Source organism: Dendropsophus ebraccatus, chromosome 8 (genome assembly GCF_027789765.1).
Source record: "Dendropsophus ebraccatus isolate aDenEbr1 chromosome 8, aDenEbr1.pat, whole genome shotgun sequence".
NCBI lineage: Eukaryota > Metazoa > Chordata > Amphibia > Anura > Hylidae > Dendropsophus > Dendropsophus ebraccatus.
The window spans coordinates 7,784,864-7,810,185 of record NC_091461.1 but is presented as its reverse complement, the minus strand read 5'-3'; the positions used below and the strand labels follow the sequence as shown (position 1 = coordinate 7,810,185).

Here is a 25,322-nt window from a genome sequence, read left to right as displayed (position 1 = left end):
AGTGACAGCGACCCTCCGGGAGAATGAAGGTTCCGGATGTCTGCTGTGTAATATAGAGCTGGAAACCATCAACAAGCAGCTGCTGACAGATCTCATGGTGGCTCAGGCTGTGTAATATAGAGCTGGAAACCATCAACAAGCAGCTGCTGACAGATCTCATGGTGGCTCAGGCTGTGTAATATAGAGCTGGAAACCATCAACAAGCAGCTGCTGACAGATCTCATGGTGGCTCAGGCTGTGCTCACAGATTAATAGGGTTGTTGCTTTTGTTTAAATAGTTACATAATAATGTAAACTTTGCATCTGACCCTCCAGTCTTTATCATGTGATCAGCATTACCAGGCTTCATCATGTGATCAGCATTACCAGGCTCCATCATGTGATCAGCATTACCAGGCTACATCATGTGATCAGCATTACCAGGCTTCATCATGTGATCAGTATTACCAGGCTTCATCATGTGATCAGCATTACCAGGCTTCATCATGTGATCATCATTACCAGGCTTCATCATGTGATCATCATTACCAGGCTTCATCATGTGATCAGTACTACCAGGCCTCATCATGTGATCAGTACTACCAGGCCTCATCATGCGATCAGCATTACCACGCTTAATTCATTTTTCTTGTTAGAAACAATCTGATAAAGTCTGGTAATGCTGATCACATGATGAAGCCTGGTAATACTGATCACATGATGGAGCCTGGTAATACTGATCACATGATGAAGCCTGATAATACTGATCACATGATGAAGCCTGGTAATACTGATCACATGATGGAGCCTGGTAATACTGATCACATGATGAAGCCTGGTAATACTGATCACATGATGAAGCCTGGTAATGCTGATCACATGATGAAGCCTGATAATACTGATCACATGATGAAGCCTGATAATACTGATCACATGATGAAGCCTGGTAACGCTGAAGAGACCACAAAGTCAATTAGGATCCAATTATGTAATCAAAGAAATGCAACAAAACTGCAAATGTGTGAACAGGTATCTAGTAGCTACATTACTTGGCAATTGGCTTATAAGGTGGAGAGCTCCCTCTCCGCTGGTCCCCAGCCATTTCTGTGCAGATGATGTCATATCTTTGGATATCTGACATGAATATTTATTGTGAATGCCATAGATCTTGCTGCGCTTTTAACTACATATAAGACTAAACCTCTGCCAGGCAGAAACCCCTCACTAAGTGTCCTGTCACTCAGACGTCACGCTTGGGTCTGCATTGTTCCCACTGATTTCCATCCATATTGTGCTGATAGAAGGTTCTAGAAGGGCAGCCATATTGGTTGGATGTGTCATTTTATATGAGGTTCTAGAAGGGCAGCCATATTGGTTGGATGTGTAATTGTTTTATGAGGTTCTAGAAGGGCAGCCATATTGGCTGGATGTGTAATTTCATATGAGGTTCTAGAAGGGCAGCCATATTGGTTGGATGTGTAATTTTTTTATGAGGTTCTAGAAGGGCAGCCATATTGGTTGGACGTGTAATTTTATATGAGGTTCTAGAAGGGCAGCCATATTGGTTGGACGTGTAATTTTATATGAGGTTCTAGAAGGGCAGCCATATTGGTTGGACATGTAATTTTATATGAGGTTCTAGAAGGGCAGCCTTATTGGTTGGAACTGTAATTTTATATGAGGTTCTAGAAGGGCAGCCATATTGGTTGGATGTGTAATTGTTTTATGAGGTTCTAGAAGGGCAGCCATATTGGTTGGATGTGTAATTGTTTTATGAGGTTCTAGAAGGGCAGCCATATTGGCTGGATGTGTAATTTTATATGAGGTTCTAGAAGGGCAGCCATATTTGTTGGATGTGTAATTTTATATGTGGTTCTAGAAGGGCAGCCATATTGGTTGGATGTGTCATTTTATATGATGTTCTAGAAGGGCAGCCATATTGGTTGGACGTGTAATTGTTTTATGAGGTTCTAGAAGGGCAGCCATATTGGTTGGATGTGTAATTGTTTTATGAGGTTCTAGAAGGGCAGCCATATTGGCTGGATGTGTAATTTTATATGAGGTTCTAGAAGGGCAGCCATATTTGTTGGATGTGTAATTTTATATGAGGTTCTAGAAGGGCAGCCATATTGGTTGGATGTGTCATTTTATATGATGTTCTAGAAGGGCAGCCATATTGGTTGGACGTGTAATTTTTTATGAGGTTCTAGAAGGGCAGCAATATTGGCTGGATGTGTCATTTTATATGAGGTTCTAGAAGGGCAGCCATATTGGTTGGATGTGTAATTTTATATGTGGTTCTAGAAGGGTAACCTTATTGGTTGGATGTGTCATTTTATATGAGGTTCTAGAAGGGCAGCCATATTGGTTGGATGTGTCATTTTATATGAGGTTCTAGAAGGGCAGCCATATTGGTTGGATGTGTAATTTTATATGAGGTTCTAGAAGGGCAGCCATATTGGTTGGATGTGTCATTTTATATAAGGTTCTAGAAGGGCAGCCATATTGGTTGTATGAGTCATTTAATATGAGGTTCTAGAAGGGCAGCCATATTGGTTGGATGTGTCAATTTATATGAGGTTCTAGAAGGGCAGCCATATTGGTTGGATGAGTAATTTTATATGAGGTTCTAGAAGGGCAGCCATATTGGTTGCTCCCCTGCTGGGGATAAAATGACATAAATGTAACAATGTGAGAGCTGGGGGACAGGACGGCAGCTGGCGCGGCAGAATTACAGAGGCAGCTCTGGATGTGACTGGAGTAGAATAATAACTACAGAGACTCAGCACCAGTACATATGTAAGGAATTATTATACAAGACAGCCTGTCATGTGACTAACATAAATCACATGATTCCACCACTGACCCATAAACTGGATCATCTGCTGGGGCCCGGACTGGGGAGAATTAACCATTCAGATCCACAGTGGTCTCCCACCATGCTGTTCCAGGCTGGAGAGACACAGGATGGGGGACACTGATGTGGATGGATACAAGGCTGTGTATTAGGTCTGTGCAGGTTTTCCAGGTATTACTTGGGGGGTCCGATTATTATTATTATGGGAGGGGGAGGGGTTGCTATTATTACCCTGGGGGGGGGGGGGGCAGCTACTGACCTTGTGCTCCAGGTGTAGATCTACAGCATTAAAATAGCCTCTTATCTGGGAATGTGGGGGGAGGGGGGGCAGACGCCTGTGACTATACATGGCCATCAGCACTTGCTCCACTTTATCCCGGATTAACCCTTTCTATCACCATTGCCAACATTATCAAATACTTTCCATTTCTAGAGGCTTCCAAGCCTGGTGATAGCAGCGACATCACCTGGGAACAATGTGCGGCCCCCAGAATGCAATAGGAAATAGATTTAAAGTGAACCCAATTATTTTACAAACTATTTAAGAGAAGTGCATAAAGGGGGTTATCCAGGATTAGTAAAGACACAGCTGCCTTCTTGGAAAAAACTGCACCACCCCTGTCTCCAGGTTGTATGTGGTATTACAACTCAGTTTTAAAGAGGTACTCTGGCATTTTTTTTTTCTTTCAAATAAACTGGTGTCAGAAAGTTATATAGATTTGTAATCTACTTCTATTTAAAAGTCTCCAGTCTTCCAGTACTTATCATCTGCTGTATGTCCTACAGGAAGTGGTGTATTCTTTCCAACCTGACACAGTGCTCTCTGCTGCCACCTCTGTCCATGTCAGGAACTGTCCAGAGCAGGAGAGGTTTTCTATAGGGATTTGCTGCTGATCTTGACATTTCTGACATGGACAGAGGTGGCAGCAGAGAGCACTGTGTCACACCGGATAGAATACACCACTTCCTGCAGGACATCCAGCAGCTAATAAGTACTGGAATACTGGAGATTTTTAAATAGAAGTAAATTACAAATCTATATAACTTTTTGACACCAGTTTATTTCAAAGAATTGCCAGAATCCCTATTTAATCACTTTTGGAAAATAGAGATGCAAAACCCACACCTGAACTGAGGACAGGAGAGGTGCTGACAGTGATATATAATAGCCCTGTAATGAGATGCTGCATCTGTAGATGGGGTCTGGGGGTCCTTGGGGGGGTTAGATATTAGCGGTGGGCCTTGTCCGTGTATTTGTGGCTGTGTACGGCGCTCAGACACAGACGCTGATCTTGCTTATACAAAATGTTGGACGGCCTGTGAAAACAGATGCTGCTGACGCTGCTAAGCCCCGCGCTGAATGGAAAGCTCACAAGTCAACGCTTTCCAGTCCGTTTGTTTCCAGGACCCGAGCTCAAAAGACAGCAGAGAGAGTGACAGCGAAGGTCACAGAGGAACACAATGTATCATGTATTACACCACATGTATCACATCATATATTACACCACACTGCATGTATCACATCATATATTACACCACACTGCATGTATCACATCATATATGAGCCCCCTATCATGTATCACATCATATATTACACCACATGTATCACGTCATGTATTACACCACACTACACATCATGTATTACACCACATGTATCACATCATGTATTACACCACATGTATCACATCATGTATTACACCACATGTATCACATCATGTATTACACCACACTACACATCATGTATGACACCACACTACACATCATGTATTACACCACACTACACATCATGTATGACACCACACTACACATCATGTATTACACCACATGTATCACATCATGTATTACACCACACTACACATCATGTATGACACCACATGTATCACATCATGTATTACACCACACTACACATCATGTATGACACCACATGTATCACATCATGTATTACACCACACTACACATCATGTATGACACCACACTACACATCATGTATTACACCACATGTATCACATCATGTATTACACCACACTACACATCATGTATTACATCACATGTATCACATCATGTATTACATCACACTGCATGTATCACATCATATATTACATCACACTGCATGTATCACATCATATATTACACCACACTGCATGTATCACATCATATAATACACCACACTTCACATCATGTATTACACCACACTACACATCATGTATTACACCACACTACACATCATGTATTACACCACACTACACATCATGAATTACACCACACTACACATCATGAATTACACCACACTACACATCATGTATTACACCACACTACACATGATGTATGACACCACATGTAATACATGATGTGATACATGTGGTGTCATACATGATGTGTAGTGTGGTGTAATACATGATGTGTGGTGTCATACATGATGTGTAGTGTGGTGTAATACATGATGTGATACACCACACTACACATCATGTCCACACTACACATCATGTATTATACCACACTACACATCATGTATTACACCACACTACACATCATGTATTACACCACACTACACATCATGTATTACACCACACTACACATCATGAATTACACCACACTACACATCATGTATTACACCACACTACACATCATGTATGACACCACATGTAATACATGATGTGATACATGTGGTGTCATACATGATGTGTAGTGTGGTGTAATACATGATGTGTGGTGTCATACATGATGTGTAGTGTGGTGTAATACATGATGTATTACACCACACTACACATCATGTCCACACTACACATCATGTATTATACCACACTACACATCATGTATTACACCACACTACACATCATGTATTACACCACACTACACATCATGTATTACACCACACTACACATCATGTATTACACCACACTACACATCATGTATGACACCACACTACACATCATGTATGACACCACACTACACATCATGTATGACACCACACTACACATCATGTATGACACCACATGTATCACATCATGTATTACACCACACTACACATCATGTATTACACCACACTACACATCATGTATTACACCACACTACACATCATGTATTACACCACACTACACATCATGTATTACACCACACTACACATCATGTATTACACCACACTACACATCATGTATTACACCACACTACACATCATGTATTACACCACACTACACATCATGTATTACACCACACTACACATCATGTATTACACCACACTACACATCATGTATGACACCACACTACACATCATGTATGACACCACACTACACATCATGTATGACACCACACTACACATCATGTATTACACCACACTACACATCATGTATGACACCACACTACACATCATGTATGACACCACACTACACATCATGTATGACACCACACTACACATCATGTATTACACCACACTACACATCATGTATGACACCACACTACACATCATGTATGACACCACACTGACTCCATGTATAGGATCTGCTGCAGTTGGGATGCTGTTCAATCATTCAGTGACAATGATCGGTCTTTTCTCATTTAGCAGATCCCCAACCTGTAGCTCTCAAGATGGTGCAAAACTATAACTGCCAGCATGTCCTGACAGCTAAAGAGCACAGCAAGCCATGTCATCCTCTAGTAATAGGCCTGAGGTTAGAAGAAGAGAAATAGTCAATGAGCTCACTGCTACGTTCCACACAAGACTCTGCTCTCTTCTTAAAACTGTGAGAGGTCCCAGTGGTCCCCCCCCCCCCCCCCCAAAGATCTGACACTTATCTCAGAGGATAGGAAATCATCAGTGGTTTAACTTGGAATACTCCTTTAATAAATATCCTGTATCTGAAGACATATCGGAATGTTTGTGGGAACATAACTTGTGCCCATGTCTGTCAGCTGAGGGCCAGACTTGATCCCTGCCCACATTACAGCTGTCAGCGTCACATACGGAAACACATATACACATGGAAACAATGCAAACACATACAGAAACCCAAGACACACACAACCATATAAGATACACACAGACAGATACACAAACGTATACAAAGGACTACAGACACACACTACTATATAGAAATACACACAGAAACACAAAGGACTACAGACGCACAAGACACATACAACTATAAAGAAATACACACAGAAAGATACGGAAACATATACAACGGACTACGGACATGCAAGATATGCCGTGAACCAGTCTAAAAGGTGCAGGGCAGTATCCTGATACACAAGAGGAACTACCCTGGATAGGACAAAGCTACCAGAGGGTCTACGTATCCAATCTCGCAGTGCAGGTAACTGGAACACCCCGGGAACTTAGCTTCACCCAGGTAACCAAGGCTGGGGCTTGTATCACCCTAGCAGGATGAGTCACTCAACACTGTAGGGCCGAAGGTGGTCAGACTAAAGTCTATACACGGGTAAAAGTAAACTTTGTACTCTAAAGTATTCTCTCAAGTTCCGGCAGAGTACATTGCTACATTGGGTTGGGACTCCTTTGACAAACTCCTCTTCTCTCCTCTACGCTACTCTACTTTCAGCTCTTCGGAAGCCGCTACAGCTGCCTCTACTCTACTTCTTCAGGCAGCTGCTCTATCAAGAACGAGTTCAAGCACTAAAGTCTGTGCAAGGATTTGTCTATTTGCTGCAAAAGTGTATTGTATTATTAAGAGACTATACAGTAAAGCTGTAATATTTTTGTATCACTGGGACTCAGTCATCCTTTCCTCCGCACCAGCACCTACACACACGAGCTGCACACCTTGGGTTACTCTTCCCCTTTCTGTGGGTGGCGGTACTGATAGTCTGGGTGTGGCGATTGTCACTCAGGACAACCGTGATAAGAACCCAAGGGACCCATCACAAGCCGGAAGGTCACCGACCGTTTTGGGGAGTACAGCCAGCCACAACACAAAGCAGATACCAACATCACACCTGTGTTCTGGACTAGCATCACGACTATACCGTCTCTGGCTTAGCAACACTGATAACATCCGACCATCAGTAGAGCGCCACCACATACAACTATATAGAAATACACACTGAAAGATATGAAACATATACAAAGGACTACAGACACACAAGACACATACAACTATATAGAAATACACATAGAAAGATACAGAAACACAAGAAAAACATAACCATATAAAATACACACAGAAGGATAAAGAAACAAATACAAAGGATTATAGAAACACTACAGACACATAGAAACATACAGAGCAATGCAAAAACATACAGAAACACAAGACGTGTACAGATAAAGTAACACACAATAGATACAGAGAACATACATGCAACATACAGAACATGTACATACATAAAACACACAGAAAGATAGAGAATCATATACAAAGGATTATAGAAACACTAGAGATACACAAGATCAAACACATATACACAGAAAGACACAAATACTGCTAGACCCACACATAGAAAGACAAAAGAACACATAAAACCACACAAACACAGTAACATACAGACATATGATACACGAGATACATAGAAAAACACACAATAGAGAGACACAATCACAGATGCACAGAAAGACATGTACACACAGCAGGGATGGGAACCCAGAGAGAAAGAGAAATGCACATAGTACACTGAAGAAACTACGGACAAGAGTATGCAAGTGGATGTTAGCTGGTTACGGCAGCACTGCCAGAAAGTGAGAGACAATAGACTGGGTTAAACTACATGACAAAATATACAAGAAAAGATAGAGAAACAAATACAGAAAATAACCACAACCACACATAGCTATATATAGGAACAGACAATGAGTGACACACAAACAATCCCACACACAGCCGCTTATCTAGGATTATAATGTACACAGCCCTATAGACCAGATTATTCTTCCAAAGTTTGGGAATTCCAGGGTGGAAGTGTTTCCTGAGAGGGGAGATAAGACTCCTGTCATTCCCCACATTATCTCAAGACAGACCCTCCAAAAATGTCCTCCCTCCCCCTGTCGCTGGGGCCCAGTGTGATATGGGGCAACGCAGTCATTCCAACCATTCCAAAGAGGACAACAGGGACCCACCCTGCCTGGGAGAGGAGGAAGACACTCATTATCCTAGAGAAGGGGTATAAAGTATTGCAATAAGATCATTATATGTACAGTCTGCTGCTGCTCTGGACAGTTCCTGACACGGATAGAGGTGGCAGCAGAGAGCACTGTGTCAGACTGGAGAGAGTACACCACTTCCTGCAGGACATACAGCAGCTGATAAATACTGGAAGGCTGGAAATTTTTTGTATAGAAGTAAATTACAAATCTGTATAACTTTCTGGTACCAGTTGATTTTTTAAAAAAAATCCCACCAGAGTACCCCTTTAAAGAAGATTTTGGGGTGTCTGTCTGTAAGCTTGCTAACTGATCCCATAAAAACAGCATAAGGCTATGTTCACACAACATATATTTTTGTAAAAGTACGGTCGTTGTTGCCGATTGCAACAATGGCCGTGCTTAATACGAAAATATATGTTACCTTGCCTTCTATGGAATCTCGGCCGGAGCGCATACACTTGGTATACGCTCCGGCCGCGATCCCTAGCGGCGCCGTAGAGAACTGACATGTCAGTTTTCTGCGGCTGCTATTCATTGAATAGAAGAAAACCCTGTCAGTGCACACTATAGAGTGAGCCGCTACAGCCACATCATCCATAGTGTGCAGTGGGGAGTTCGGATGCGGCCGGGTCACGGAACGGCCAGTCTCATACAGTGTGTGAACATAGCCTAATGGTGAATGCAGCTCTGGAGATTGATAATCCCATCATTACCAGATTCCACATCAGGTGCAGTTATCATGGTCTGATGGGAGGGATTCCGCTGATATCTTTACATTACTCTGCTGTTACTTCACTGATTCTTTACTCCATATCAGAAATTTAAAGCAACACTTAAGTAAAGTGGCTGATTCCCCAGGCGGTGCTGGTCCTGACAGAGGTTGCTGAGCTAAGGGTGGAGATCACTAGCGCATTAGTTTAATAATCCTTGGAAGCCGGAGACAACTTTAAATACACATGAAGAAGGGATGTGGAGGGGAAAGATGCTGAGATCTGCTGTCTCTCCATATGATTGATGACAGGACAGAGGCTTCATCTCACAGGAAGAGGGAATAACCTGGGCAAACTTATCAATTACTAAACTGCATCTGAAATGGAAAATTAGGAAACTTTGTTAATAGTCTTTCAGTTCTGTGTATGCAGCTCCTATGCATATCTATGTGTCTCCATGATCACTGACTAGTCTTCTACTACTGCCTGTGGGTTACCAAGAAGAGAGAGCCGGCCACGCACTACAGCGCCACGAGCTGTAAGGTGATGCAGTCAGAGCTGCTAAAATCTGCAAATAAAACTTTCAGCCACTTAGGGTCCTATTACCCAGACAGATTTATCTGACAGATGTTTAAAGCCAAAGCCAGGAACAGACTATAAACAGAACACTTTGGCTTCAAAAATTGGTCAGAAAATATGTGTGTGGAAAAGGACCCTTAGGGCCCTATTACATGGGGTAAATATCGCCCCATGTAGTAAAGACAATAATCAGCCGAGGAGCTGATCAGCGGCTGATCATTCTCTTACAACATGTTTAGAAGCTATCAGCCGCTGACCGTGCATGACTTTGTGTAATAGAAAATAATAAAGATGTATACCTACCTGTCCATGCTCCCTGGTGTCCTCCTGCCTGTTCCTGCTCACCGCAGCCACCGCTGGCATGTCTGAAGCCGTCTGCGCAGAGATATTCCATATGAATGTCCAGTCTGGGGTCAATGATTGACTGAGCTTCCCGTCACTTCAGAGTTGAGACCAGAAGTGGCTGCGGTGACCTGGGAACCCCACAGACAAGGCTGGAGGACCCCAGAGGAGCAGAGGCAGGTGAGTACATCTCTTTATTATTTTACATTATAGCATGGGTTGCATGGAGATTGCCAACAGTATATATACTGTACAGCCCTTGCTGAATGATAATCAAGCCATATATTAAGCTGGACAAGCGAGCACTGATCTATCAGATCAGCACTCACTTACCTCTGATATCGGGCCATGTAATACGGCCCTTAGGTCCAATCTGTGGCTTCAATGGTATAAAAGCCAGATCAAAAGAAAATGTTTCCTCCACTTTAAACTGCACAGACAGCAAAAGGAGCACAGAGAAACCCTGCATAGAGGGATCATGAGATCAGAGGATTGGCGCATAGTCATACCGTCTACTCAACCCTCAGAAGGGGCCTATGAGCCAGACGTCCCACTCCAGGTGATCAATGACCTCATGTCACCAATCGCAAAGACTTCATAGTACAGAGTTAGAAAGCAATGGACGGCAGACGGAGGAAGTGGAGTTCTGGAGAGCAGAAGAGGTGGGGGCTTTCTGCTCTAAGGATAACTTCTTTAACAAGTGGACATCACACCAGGATAACTGTGTGAGGGGCATAATATAGATAGCCAGACTTCTCTAGTCTTTATTCTAGATACACTATAGGTCCCCATATGGCCGTCGGTCTGGCATGTATGGAGCGCCCCAAACAACCACCAGCAGATGATGTGCGTGGTGATAGGGGCCGTCAGCCATGATGGAAAATCACAGTCTACCCCTATGTTTAGAGAGAGAGAGAGAGAGAGACAAGCCGCAGCGAGAGCGCTCTCACTGCGACTTACCCCTTCCCTCCCCATAGAAAACACAGGAATGCTCAACCATGACGAATGTCCCTGTGTATGGGGAGGACGGGCAGTGGGCGGTACACAGAACTGACCATCTTTCTAATGGTGTGTTTACACGTAAAGATAATTGGCCCGATCGTACGATTAACGATGTCGGAGTAACGATTTTTTTTTCATAACGAGCAGCGTTTAGACGGTACGATATATCGTACGGAAAATTCGTTTTGCAATCGTTTTGCGAATGCTTAAGCCTATCTCAAACATTGGTTTAATGGGCGAACGACTGTTCACACGGAACGATTTGCTAATTTTTTGCGAACGACGATTTGATAACATGTTGAAAGATCAAAATGAGCGATGTATCGTTCATCGTTTGATCGTTCACTGCATTTACACGTATGATTATCATTCAAATTCGATCGTTATCGCGCAAATTCGTACGATAATCGTTACGTGTAAACACACCATTAGAATATTCTTGCAATGTTTTGAGAAAATTCCTTTCCAAAAGATCCTTATTGAATGAATGATCTTTCATCCGGCTATCGTGCAGAAATACCCAACAGAGCCGACGCTGGTCCGCCATCGCTTGGCTGCAATGGTCATTGGTTGATACATTTCTGCTAACAAATGATTGTTTGGTTTCATCAACATTGATCTTAAGGCCCTATTACATGGAACGATTATTGGCCGTATTCGGCCGTTACGGACGATAATCGTTCCGTATAATAGAAGGCAACAATCAGCTGATAGTTGTAGTTGCTTGTCTTTCAACATTGTTGAAAGACAAACGACTCATACAGCAACGATCTGCTGCCGTCGCTCCGTGGAATAAGAGGCAGCAGACTACTGCTATATGCTATGGGCTGCCCAGACGACCAGCAATCACCTGGGTAGCCCCCGCACCTCCCGGGGAACGAGGAGCAAACAAGCGCTGACAGTGTTCATTTGCTCCTCATAGTCGTCCCGTGGGATAGGGCGTATGGGCACCCTAACAGCTCTGGGATACATTGACTGTCCGCAATGTGCTACTATGGCCGCAGCATCTCCGGACTTGTCTCCCATCGAGCACATCTGGGACGTCATTGGTTGGCATCTGCAAAAGGAGTTTCCAGGAGGTTTTCGTTTCCAAGTGCATTCAGCCTGGCAGAACATCACTCAGACGACCATTAACATCTCATTGGTGGCGTGCCGAGGCGTGTAGGTGCGTGGCTGAATGATTTACATGTCAGTAATCCTGTGATCTCCATCATTCCACGACTTTTCGTTGAGGAGCCTGTGTGTTTGGCCGGCAGCTCTCTCTCTCTGATCCTCCCATAAATGTGCATGCTTGGCCCAGCTGAGCGTCCAAGTGTTCCCAAAGTACAGATGGGAGGAAGCAGCTGCCAGGACACAAGGATCCAACATTCCTGGTTCTTCCCTGCTGTTAGAAAAGAGTCAGAATACCCCATACACATCAGATGGTGGGCCGCTACCATGAAACTGGAGTGGACCAGCACCTATCTAATGTAACATCTACAACTACATGGCCGGGCTACATGGGGTATGTCTATATGGGTCACAGCTTATACACAGATACACTTACAGCACACTCTGTGTCTTCTGTTCCAATGTATCAGCTCAGGACCAGGACGTAACACAGTAAGAACCTTCCAGAAAGGAGAAGCTCTATACTAGAAGCTGCAGCGTGGCCGGGGAGGGGTCAGCTATGGATTTTACATCAGCTTTATGATGTGACCTTGTAACTATCAGCAGATGCAATATGATAGTGCAAATTATATTGCAAAGTGAAGCAGATACTAACACTACAGGGGATATACAATATCTCTAAGAGACTCAACTATAACCAGCTCAGCTCTGCTAGAAAAGCCGCTACGCAAGCATCTTACCCAGCGGAAAATCCGGCTCTATCCTGAACGCTGCGTGAGAACACAAAACACATTACACCCCACTCTGATATTCCCATACATTACACATCGGGGTATAGCTGCCTCAGCATCCAGCTTTTCTGAAGTCCTGAACAGACAATATGTACAGATACAACCTCCACTTCAGTATATATGTGTCTATTCAGGACTCTAGGAAAGCTGGGTTCCATTTTCTGAGATTAAGGTCAGGTCTCTATAGGGCTTAATGTATGGCATATCTCTATAATATCCTTTTAGTGATCGATCTGTGCGGGTGTGAACACTGTGACTGTAATACATAGTGACAGAATCCACAGTATATAACAATGCAATCCTCAATAAATGAGTGAATCCCCCCAGGAAAAGGCACCGAAAACCTTAGGACAGTGTAACCACTGACAGATGATCAACTAAACATTGATATAATGATAATGAAAATTACAATAGATGACAATGTAACCCCTAACAGATGATAATGGGAGCCCCACCTAACTGAAACCATTGATAGATCATACTCAACAATTAGATAAATGATAATGTAAGCCCTGATGACTGACAGTGTAACCCACAACAGGTGACAATGTAATAAGTTACATAAAGCAGGCTTCTTGAATGACAGTGGAGCCCCTGATAGATGACAATGTAACGCCCGATGGATGACAATGTAATCCCTGATAAATGACTGTAACTTACAAAATATGACAACATAACCTCTCAAAGATTATACAACCCCAGATGATGACAATGTAAGCCCCTGCCCACTATATATTATGATAAATGACAGTGTAACTCACAAAGGAAGGCAATATAACCCTCATGAGATAACAACGTATCAGAAAAATGACTATGCAACCCCCAGTAGATGACAACACATCGTCTCATAGCTGAAGATGTAATCCCTGATACAGGACAATGTAACCCCTGACAAATTACAAAGTAGCAAATAACATGACCTATGCCTCTTGGAATCAGTGAAGGCTAGGTATTCTCTAATAAATTACATTGTAACCCTCAATAGATAAACATGTGACCTCTGATAGAGGACAGTGTAACCTCTGACAGATAATGTAATTTCTTATAGATAACAATGTAACCTCTGATAGATGATAATGTAACCTCTGATAGATGATAATGTAACCTCTGATAGATGATAATGTAACCTGTGATAGATGATAATGTAACCTCTGATAGATGATAATGTAACCTCTGATAGATGATAATGTAACCCAGTGCTTCTCAAACTTTTTCTACTGGAGCCTCACTGAACAGATCAAGGCAAAGTCTGGGCCTCACCAGACTGACCAAGAGGATGCCTGGGCCTCACTATCTGTGGTGAAAGTCCATTTAAAAGCTGAAAATAATGCTAGAGCTACTTTTTTACCTGGCTCCCAAGCTCTATACACTAATAAAGCAAGTACAAAATAAATTAATAAGATTGCTAAAATGGAGATTTTTGCAAACAGCAAAAGGACTGTGCAGACTGCCTCCCCAGTTGGGCCTGCCTTACAGTTTGAGAAGCACTGATGTAACCTGTGATAGATGATAATGTAACCTGTGATAGATGATAATGTAACCTGTGATAGATGATGATGTAACCTCTGACAGATGACAGAGTAACGTCTTATAGATAACAATAAAATTTCTGATAGATGATAATGTAACCTTTGACAGATGACAGTGTAACCTCAGTAACAGAGATGAGTCAAAGAGTGTCCAGATCCATTGATCATTAGAATAAGCAGGAAGAAGTACATGGCTCTGTGTTTCACTCCCCCATTCGCTCTGATCTTTGTCCAGTTACCATACACCATAGACTTATAATGGAGCTTATCTCATGCAAACAGACAGAGATTGTAGCAAGCCAGGGAGTGAAGTGCAAAGCTGTAAGCTTCTCCCTACTCGTTCTAATTATCAGTTGGGGTCTTAAAGGGGTGTTCCACACTGACATAGCTTTTGATGTTACTGCCCATGGTGAGACTAACAATTCCTTCTACACGAGTCATTATCTATTCAGTCTCCTTCCCCCAGTTCTCAGCTGCTGCTTTCTGCTGAAGACACAAACATCTGTGTGTGAGCTTTTCTCTCTGTCTCCCCCTCTTCCCCCCTCCCTTCTGAGATGGCTGATGTAAACAAGCCCATAACTGGCTGTACCTGTAACTGTGTAGCTTCTTTTTCAGTTGAGGTCAAGTTGCTGATGAACTCGCTGTAATTATCCCTCCCAGCATTACAAAAAAAATACAATGTTGCAGATACAGCCGGCCAGGGTCTTGTTTACATCTGGCGTCTCAGAAAAGAGGGGGGAGGACGGGGAGACAGAGAGAAAGGCTCACACACAGATTATTGTGTCTTCAGCAGAAAGCAGCAGCTGAGAACTGGGGGAAGGAGACTGAATAGATAATAACAAGTGTGGAAGGAATTGTTAGTCTCACCATGGGCAGTAACATATCAAACGTTATGTTTGAGTAAAATACCCCTTTTACACTTAGGCCCCGATCGTTCAAAATGTTTGACAGGTCTCTGTAAAATTAAAAGTTGTGTTAAATGTTAGGGGCACTTTAACTAGGAAGAACCCTTTAAAAAAAGATTGCTATAGTGGTTGATTTGCCGTGGTCCTGCCATATCTCACAGTAGGCATTCTTTTTATCCACACCCTTTCCTAAAGGGACCCAGCCCTGCTGTCTGCTCTGTGTCAGGGTTCCTGGTATTCTGTGCCCGGTGGAGGTAGACACCATGACACCATGGACTTTATAGGACCTGAATATACACAATTTCTAAGTGTCATTTGATCAAACACTGATCACCCCGGCTTCTTTATTGTTTGCAATTCCTTTAGTACAAGCGTGTGAGCCCAGCCACCTGTGTACAGAGTAAAGGAAATACACAGGGATTCCTCGAAACAGAGGAAACCAGGAGTGAAGTGTGATGTCACTATCCTATCAGCCACTGATCCCTGGCATGCAGTGTGATGTCACTATCTTATAAGCCACTGATCCCTGGGGTGCAGTGTGATGTCAGCATGTTATCAGCTGCTGGTCCCAAGGGTGCAGTGTGATGTCAGTATGCTATCAGCCACTGATCCCTGGGGTGCACTGTGATGTCACTATCTTATCAGCCGCTGATACCTGGGGTGCAGTGTGATGTCAGTATGCTATCAGCCACTGATCCCTGGGGTGCACTGTGATGTCACTATCTTATCAGCCGCTGATACCTGGGGTGCAGTGTGATGTCAGTATGCTATCAGCCACTGATCCCTGGGGTGCACTGTGATGTCACTATCTTATCAGCCGCTGATACCTGGGGTGCAGTGTGATGTCAGTATGCTATCAGCCTCTGATCCCTGGGGTGCACTGTGATGTCACTATCTTATCAGCCGCTGATACCTGGGGTGCAGTGTGATGTCAGTATGCTATCAGCCACTGATCCCTGGGGTGCACTGTGATGTCACTATCTTATCAGCCGCTGATACCTGGGGTGCAGTGTGATGTCAGTATGCTATCAGCCACTGATCCCTGGGGTGCACTGTGATGTCACTATCTTATCAGCCGCTGATACCTGGGGTGCAGTGTGATGTCAGTATGCTATCAGCCACTGATCCCTGGGGTGCACTGTGATGTCACTATCTTATCAGCCGCTGATACCTGGAGTGCAGTGTGATTTCACTATCTTATCAGCCACTGATCCCTGGGGTGCAGTGTGATGTCACTATCTTATCAGTTAGTGATCCCTGGGGTAAAGTATGATGTCACAATCATATAAGCCACTGAGCCCTGGGTGCACTACGATGTCAGTATCCTAAATGCTGCTGATCCCAAGGGTCCAGTGTGGTGTCACTATCCAATCTGCTGCTGATCCCAGGGGTGCAATGTGATGTCACTACCTTATTAGTTACTGATCCCAGGGGTGCAGTGTGATGTCACTATTCTATCTGCTGCTGATCCCTGGGGTGCAGTGTGATGTCACTATTCTATCTGCTGCTGATCCCTGGGGTGCAGTGTAATGTCACTATTCTATCTGCTGCTGATCCCTGGGGTGAAGTGTGATGTCACTACCTTATCAGCCACTGATACCTGTGGTGCAGAAAAAATTCACACAAGTTCATTATCAACAAGAAGAAGGAGCAAAGGTCAGGCATGTGAGTGCAGCGCAGCACACCCACTTCATAAACAGCGCCAATAATTCAGCTGGAATGTTATCTCCACACACACTGATTCATAAATCACTCATCTGTCACTATGCCCTGCGGCCTACAGAGATACCAGGGCCTGGCACTGGGCACACACTCCTGGATACCACAAGACACTGACACCAGGAAGCAAACAATTGAGCCTAAAATAGATGTCAGTGTAACCTATGACACATGACAATGGAACCTCCTGATAGATGACAATGTAACCTCTGAGAGATGATGATATATCCCCCAATAAATAATCATGTATCCTCTAGTGTAAACTCTGATGTATGACAATGTTACACCCACCAATGACAGCATTACCCCCAATAGGTGACCCAGAATAGAGGATAACATAATACTCTGATAGATGACAATATCACCTGCTATGGATGACAATGCAAATTCTGAAAGATGGCAATGTATCCCCATGACAGATGACATGTCCATTATGACAATGTGACCTCCCTGACAAAGTGGACCCACAATACATAACAATGGAGGACAGTGTAACAATGAGTCTGTACCCTCCAATAAAGCATAATGTATATCCTACAGCACAAAACTCAGATAAATGACAACTAACATCTGGGTGTTGACAATGTAAGCTATGATAGCTGACAATGTAACCTAAAGATGCCGATGTACCTCCACCAATAAATGACAACATAACCCCCTATGGATGCCCATAGTCTTTAAGAGATGACAGTGTCACCCCCTTATAAATTATCATGTAGATGACAATGTAGTGCCCAATAGATGACAGTGTGACCCCCAATAGATGACAGTGTGAGCCCCCAATAGATGACAGTGTGACCCCCAATAAATGACTAACAATAGATGGCAGTATAATACCCTGATAAATTATCATGTAGATGACAATGTAGTGCCCAATAGATGACAATGTAATCCCCAATAGATGACAATGTGATTCCCCAATAAATGACAGTGTGAGCCCCCAATAGATGACTAACAGAAGATGGCAGTATAATACCCTGATAGATGACAATGTAATCCCCAATAGATGACAGTGTGACCCCAATAGATGACAATGTGATTCCCCAATAGATAACAGTGTGACCCCAATAGATGACAGTGTGACCCCCCAATAGATGAGTGTGACCCCAATAGATGACAGTGTGACCCCAATAGATGACAGTGTGACCCCCCAATAGATGACAGTGTGAGCCCCCAACAGATGACTAAAAGTAGATAGCAGTATAATACCCTGATAGATGACAATGTAATCCCCAATAGATGACAGTGTGACCCCAATAGATGACAATGTGATTCCCCAATAGATAACAGTGTGAGCCCCAATAGATGACAGTGTGAGCCCCCAATAGATGACAGTGTGAGCCCCCAATAGATGACAATGTAACCCATAACATATAAACTACAAGCACGAGCCCTCCTGCCATCACAAGGTCACCTGCTATTCTGTATAGAAAAACAATGAGGATGCAGATATAGCGTGACGTTTCCTCCCCTTGTGTACGGCCATATGTCGTCTTATGGGGAGATGTCCTTGTGGTTCTCATTGGAACAAGATAATCTGAGGTTCGGAACATTTCCACCTTTTCCTTTTGTGGGAAAGCTGAGTGACAACCAATATGAGACCATAGAACCTGAATGGAAACCTGCTGAGTTGTCAGATGATGCCCTCCTCTAATCTGCTGCATACTTTGCCATTCGGGAGTTTAGGAAAGTTGGGTGAGTGATTGCTTGTTAAAACCACAAATATGGGTCATGTTACCAGGTAAAGTACAAAGTTTACAGTAGTAAAAAGACAAAGCAAAAGAATCTGGGGTGGGTGGGGGCATAGACATAGTAATATATTACACGTATCCTTCCATGTTATACAAATACACTTACAAGGTGCTCTGCTGATACAGGGGGCACTCCCAGGGTCACAGTCACCTATATTTACACAGGACGCCATCAGCATTTCTTCCTCCCCGTCCCTGATGTGTCATGCTTTGTAGTGGGGGCATTCCTGACATACAAGAAGAATAAATTCCCCTACACAAGCTCCAGTGACACATGGAGGGTCCACACAGCACTGGGGTCCTAACACGTGCGAGCCCAGCTGCTGTAACGTGAGCATCTCCACCAACGACCCTTATATATACTGAATCTACACTGTATGACTTATAGTACAACATACAGACCATATATACAATGTGACGTCACATTATAACAATCACTGTCAACAATGTATCAGCTGCATCATAAACAATGAGAATCACAAGTATCAACAGAATCTATAACAATACAGAAACAATGTATCCATAGAATTATACTCTATCAGTATTATAACATTATATCAACAGAATGTATAATAATACATCAAGAGAAACAATGTATCCATAGAATTACACGGTATCAGTAGTATCATAATGTTGTATCAATGGAATCTATAACAATGTATCAAGAGAAACAATGTATCCATAGAATTATACTGTATCAGAAGTATCATAACTAGAGATGAGCGAACCTGGAGCATGCTCGAGTCGATCCGAACCCAAACGTTCGGCATTTGATTAGCTGGGGCTGCTGAACTTGGATAAAGCCCTAAGGCTATGTGGAAATCATTTAGATAGTCATTGGCTGTATCCATGTTTTCTAGACAACCTTAGAGCTTTATCCAAGTTCAGCAGCCCCAGCTAATCAAATGCCGAACGTTTGGGTTCGGATCGACTCGAACCCAAACCCGGTTCGCTCATCTCTAAACATAACATTGTATCAAAAGAATCTGAAACAATGTATCAAGAGAAACAATGTATCCATAGAATTATACTGTATCATTATTATCATAACATTGTATCAAAAGAATCTGAAACAATGTATCCATAGAATTATACTGTATCAGTATCATAACATTGTATCAACAGAACAGAAACAAAGTATTAACCCAAAAGAATCTCGCGCACAATCTATCACGTGGGTCGCAATGTATGGGTAGAATCGTAAATACATAAAGAATTAAAATGTATCATCAGAACCGAAAACAAAGTATGAAACGGACAGAATGTATAAGGTAACAGAAGAATTGTAAACACCGACATAGTGACGTAGCTGTAATCCGTCCATTCATATCACCCTACTGTACGGATACAATCCTGTCCCGCCAGAGACGGTCGTATTTGATGCTTTGTATACCGAAGCTGTGCGGAAATAAAGCAGCGAATGAACGGAAACGACAACAACAACAAACGGAATAACTTCTTTCTGCCGGAGTCTGTAAGTGAATGAGCTGACATGGTGGGGAGGAGGTTACGAGCGGGGGACCCCTACTCTAGAAGTCAGCAGGGCTCTGGATATCTACCACTATAACAAGAGCGATTTCCTTTTTATTTCCTGCAGTCGTACCGAGGGAACCAAATCAGTAATAAACAATATATTACTAATGAGTAAATCAGGATTCTGGAAAAGCTGAGTGACAGCTAATACAGCAAGCAGCAGTACCATCTGCCCTGGTTACAGTCATGTCCTGGGTCCCCGGCTCTCCTGCCATTGATCACCTATTGATGGGACCCATCACACTGCAGTCAGCCCCCGGCCTCATATACCCATTGATCGGTGTATATTACCTGTTTCGTCTTTCACCATGTCCGCCGGTGGGATGAGAGCCTGGAGCCTGCTGCTTGTGGCTGCTCGGCACTGTCAGGAATGAGCTGCTCTGCCTGCCGGACTCTGTTCTGCGCTGCTGCAGCTGCTGGACAACACATGGAGCATTCCACAGAGAGGAGCTTCCTGCACTGCTGCCACCACTCACAGGGGGCAACGTCCAACCTGCACACACACCTTCCCTGTACACACCAGCCATAAGCATTACACATCAAGGAAAACTTCTCAGACTTCCCAGTCCACCTCTCAGGCCCCTCTATCTGCTATACTGTCAGGAGTCATTGTGTACATTATCAGCTGCTAATTCTGATGGCTAAAAGGATTGTTACAATGTATCAGTGCAGATCCAATCTATAGGCCGGAGGGATTTGGGCTTGTGCTGGGTTGAGCTCACAGGGGATTGTACAGGCCGGAGGGTCAGGCTCTCAGGATTCCCTCCATTATATCATATGTGATCTCATGATTGTCAGGAATGAAGGCAGGTGATCTCTGCACAGAATATGACAATGATCTACACAGATGCACAGTAATGACTATGCGTGAGAACAGAAACAGAAAGGTCAGGGACACCAAGAGGTCATGGGATAGTGACAGCGCCACATAGAGAGCAGCAGGAAGAACAACGTCCATGACGTCCCTGCTGACAATACAAGGGCCCCACACCGTGCAAGAAACAACCAGGCTCATCCAGCACTGAGGGGGGCAACACACTGGGGTATCAGGTCTTATAGGTCATGCAATGCTCCATGGGAGAAAATATGCAAATTAGCTCTCATCAATAAAGAAGAGTTACTTTTCACTGTTACCTACTGAAGGCGGCATCAGGGTCAAGGGTGAAACTTAAAGGGGTACAAATCTATTCAAATCAACTGCTGTCGGAAGTTATATAGATTTGTAAATGACTTCTATTAAAAAAATCTCCAGTCTTCCAGTACTTATCAGCTGCTGCCTGTCCTGCAGGAAGTAGTGTATTCTCTCCAGTCTGACACAGTGCTCTCTGCTGCCACCTCTGTCCATGTCAGGAACTGTCCAGAGCAGGAGAGGTTTTCTATGGGAAGTTGCTGCTGCTGTGGACAGTTCCTGACATGGACAGAGGTGGCAGCAGAGAGCACTGTGTCACACCGGATAGAATACACCACTTCCTGCAGGACATCCAGCAGCTGATAAGTACTGGAAGACTTTATTTTTTAATAGAAGTAATTTAAAAATCTGCTCTCCAGAGTACCCCTTTATATAGGTACCAGTTTTACAACCCTGCATTGTTTTATCACATTAACCCTTCATGGTGATGTTAGTCACTGCTATCAAACCTGAGAGCGCCCTCTATGGTGCACAGATATTTCTCATTCTATTCCAGGACTCAGGACCAGAGCTGGGCTATTTGCCAGTAGTGCACACATGGCGCTTTCTTCCCCTTAGCTGACTAGCCAATTACAGCACAGCACATACTCCTTACGGCTATGCAGTGACATTGTACTGATGAAACTGCACTGGACTGAACAGACTGCGGCTGGGTTCACACTACGTATATTTCAGTCAGTATCGTGGTCCTCATATTGCTACCAAAACCAGGAGTGGATTATAAACACAGAAAGGCTCTGTCCACACAATGGTGAAATTGAGTGGATGGCCGCCATATAACAGTAAATAATTTTCTTATATTGAAATAATTATTTCAATATAACGGCCGTTGTTCTAAAATAACAGCAAATATTTGCCATTAAATGGTGGCCATCCACTCAATTTCATCATTGTGTGAACAGATCCTTTCTGTGTTTTTAATCCACTCCTGGTTTTGGTTGCAATATGAGGACCACAATACTGACTGAAATATACGTAGTGTGAACCCAGCCTGAAACTGTGCTGTGGGATGAGTTACAGGGCTCTGCTATAGATGCATGGTGGGGAGGGGGATGGGAGGTAACACTCAGCAAGTAGCATTATGTGCACTCAGTAGAAAAAACGCCCAGAACTTTATAAGTTGTCAGAAATAAGAGGGAAATGATGATCCACTAAACAACCTGGACTAAACCCTGCCCCAACCTCCTGTGTTCTGTCTTGGTGTCTCTGTTACTACGGTAGAACAGTAGTCAGCAGATTGTAGAGAAGTGAGACACCTAGTGGCCATAACGTTACAGCTTTCATTTCTGCTTCTTTTTAGTAAATGAAGAGATCTGCAGGTTTAAAACATGTATTTCTTATAGTAGTTATATTCTTGTATATAGGAGCAGTATTATAGTAGTTATATCCCTGTATATAGGGAGCAGTATTATAGTAGTTATATTCCTGTATATAGGAGCAGTATTATAGTAGTTATATTCTTGTATATAGGATCAGTATTATAGTAGTTATATTCCTGTATATAGGAGCAGTATTATAGTAGTTATATTCCTGTATATAGGGAGCAGTATTATAGTAGTTATATTCCTGTATATAGGGTCAGTGTTATAGTAGTTATATTCTTGTATATAGGAGCAGTATTATAGTAGTTATATTCCTGTATATAGGGAGCAGTATTATAGTAGTTATATTCCTGTATATAGGAGCAGTATTATAGTAGTTATATTCCTGTATATAGGAGCAGTATTATAGTAGTTATATTCCTGTATATAGGAGCAGTATTATAGTAGTTATATTCCTGTATATAGGAGCAGTATTATAGTAGTTATATTCCTGTATATAGGAGCAGTATTATAGTAGTTATATCCCTGTATATACGAGCAGTATTATAGTAGTTATATCCCTGTATATAGGAGCAGTATTATAGTAGTTATATCCCTGTATATAGGAGCAGTATTATAGTAGTTATACGAACTGGAGAGAATGGAACGGCTGCACATCCCATCTATGGCTGATACTAATGCCGCTAGGCCTATATTAAAAATCAACACCAGAGTGTCTGTATATGAATTGATCAAGCCATATTGCTCCACACTCCACACCGTGTCGGTCAGCGACCGCCAACCCCGCAAAGCGTGCACATGCAGGGAAGGGAGGCCATGGAACGGCCCTGCAACCCCAATGTCACAGGACCAGACCCAAAAAGCCCCACCAAAACCCAGCCAGCACCACCGGCGGGGAAGGCTGCCCCCAAACGACACAAGTATGGATATGGTATTACACTTACCATTGCTGCTCTCACAGAATGGGGAAGACATAGGGTCCAGACATGTGAGCACAGACATATCCTGCTAATTTTGGTCATGTGGGTCTTATAAAGGAGTGCGAGCTGTACCTGAACCGTATTATAGTAGTTATATTCCTGTATATAGGAGCAGTATTATAGTAGTTATATTCCTGTATATAGGGGGCAGTATTATAGTAGTTATATTCCTGTATATAGGAGCAGTATTATAGTAGTTATATTCTTGTATATGGGAGCAGTATTATAGTAGTTATATTCCTGTATATAGGAGCAGTATTATAGTAGTTATATTCTTGTATATAGGAGCAGTATTATAGTAGATATATTCTTGTATATAGGAGCAGTATTATAGTAGTTATTGCAAGGAGGAGAAACAGCTGACCCGCACCACTACACAATAGTCCAATGCTTATGGATCCACGGACTTAGATTGGCAGGATACACCGTGATGCAAAACGGCTGTGCGCCGGGGGTGCAAGATGATGAGGGAGTAGTACACTGTGTGTAAGGTAGACGAAGACAGCACTCACCCGGTCTGTATCAGCTCAGTTTATTCCATGCACCGCTGGTGGCAGGGAGGGAGAGGTGAGGACGCGCACTGGGACGGCCGTTTCGGGGACAAGCCCCCTTTGTCGACCAGATAATGACGTCATGTGGTGAGAGGTGTGCTATATACACAGGTACCGTGCACGTGATCAATTAAGGAGAAAAATATGTGTTAAACAAATAACAGAGACATTTACACAAAAACACTGAAATCGTTACGCTCGTTGAGGCCGAGCGGACCCGTTGCGTTGAGTCGGGAGATCCAGAGGGACTCTTTTCTCAGAAGTGTCTGATGTTTATCAGCTCCCTCCGGTATGGTATTAACTCTTTCTAGTCCGAGAAACTTTAGGTTCCTGGTGTCGCCGTGATGGACAGTTCGTACATGTTCTATAAGGCGTGGAA

General features: G+C 43.2%; 1 protein-coding gene across 8 annotated transcripts in view; it reads right to left on the bottom strand.

Moving 5' to 3' along the window:
- Positions 1–25,322, bottom strand: part of ABLIM1 (actin binding LIM protein 1) — a 179,601-nt gene that overhangs the window by 85,173 nt on the left and 69,106 nt on the right. The window contains exon 1 of one of the 8 annotated variants that reach the window (XM_069979732.1): positions 24,905–25,000. The exons of 5 other annotated variants lie outside the window; for them this stretch is intronic. Coding sequence is in view for 2 of the 3 variants with exons in the window: in XM_069979726.1 (XP_069835827.1) it covers positions 20,666–20,696 (31 nt within the window). In the remaining variant the exon portion in view is untranslated. Of the gene's footprint in view, positions 1–20,665; positions 20,742–21,192; positions 21,316–24,904; positions 25,001–25,322 lie in introns of those variants that run through there. 2 more of the 8 variants (XM_069979727.1, XM_069979726.1) reach the window with 2 other exon arrangements.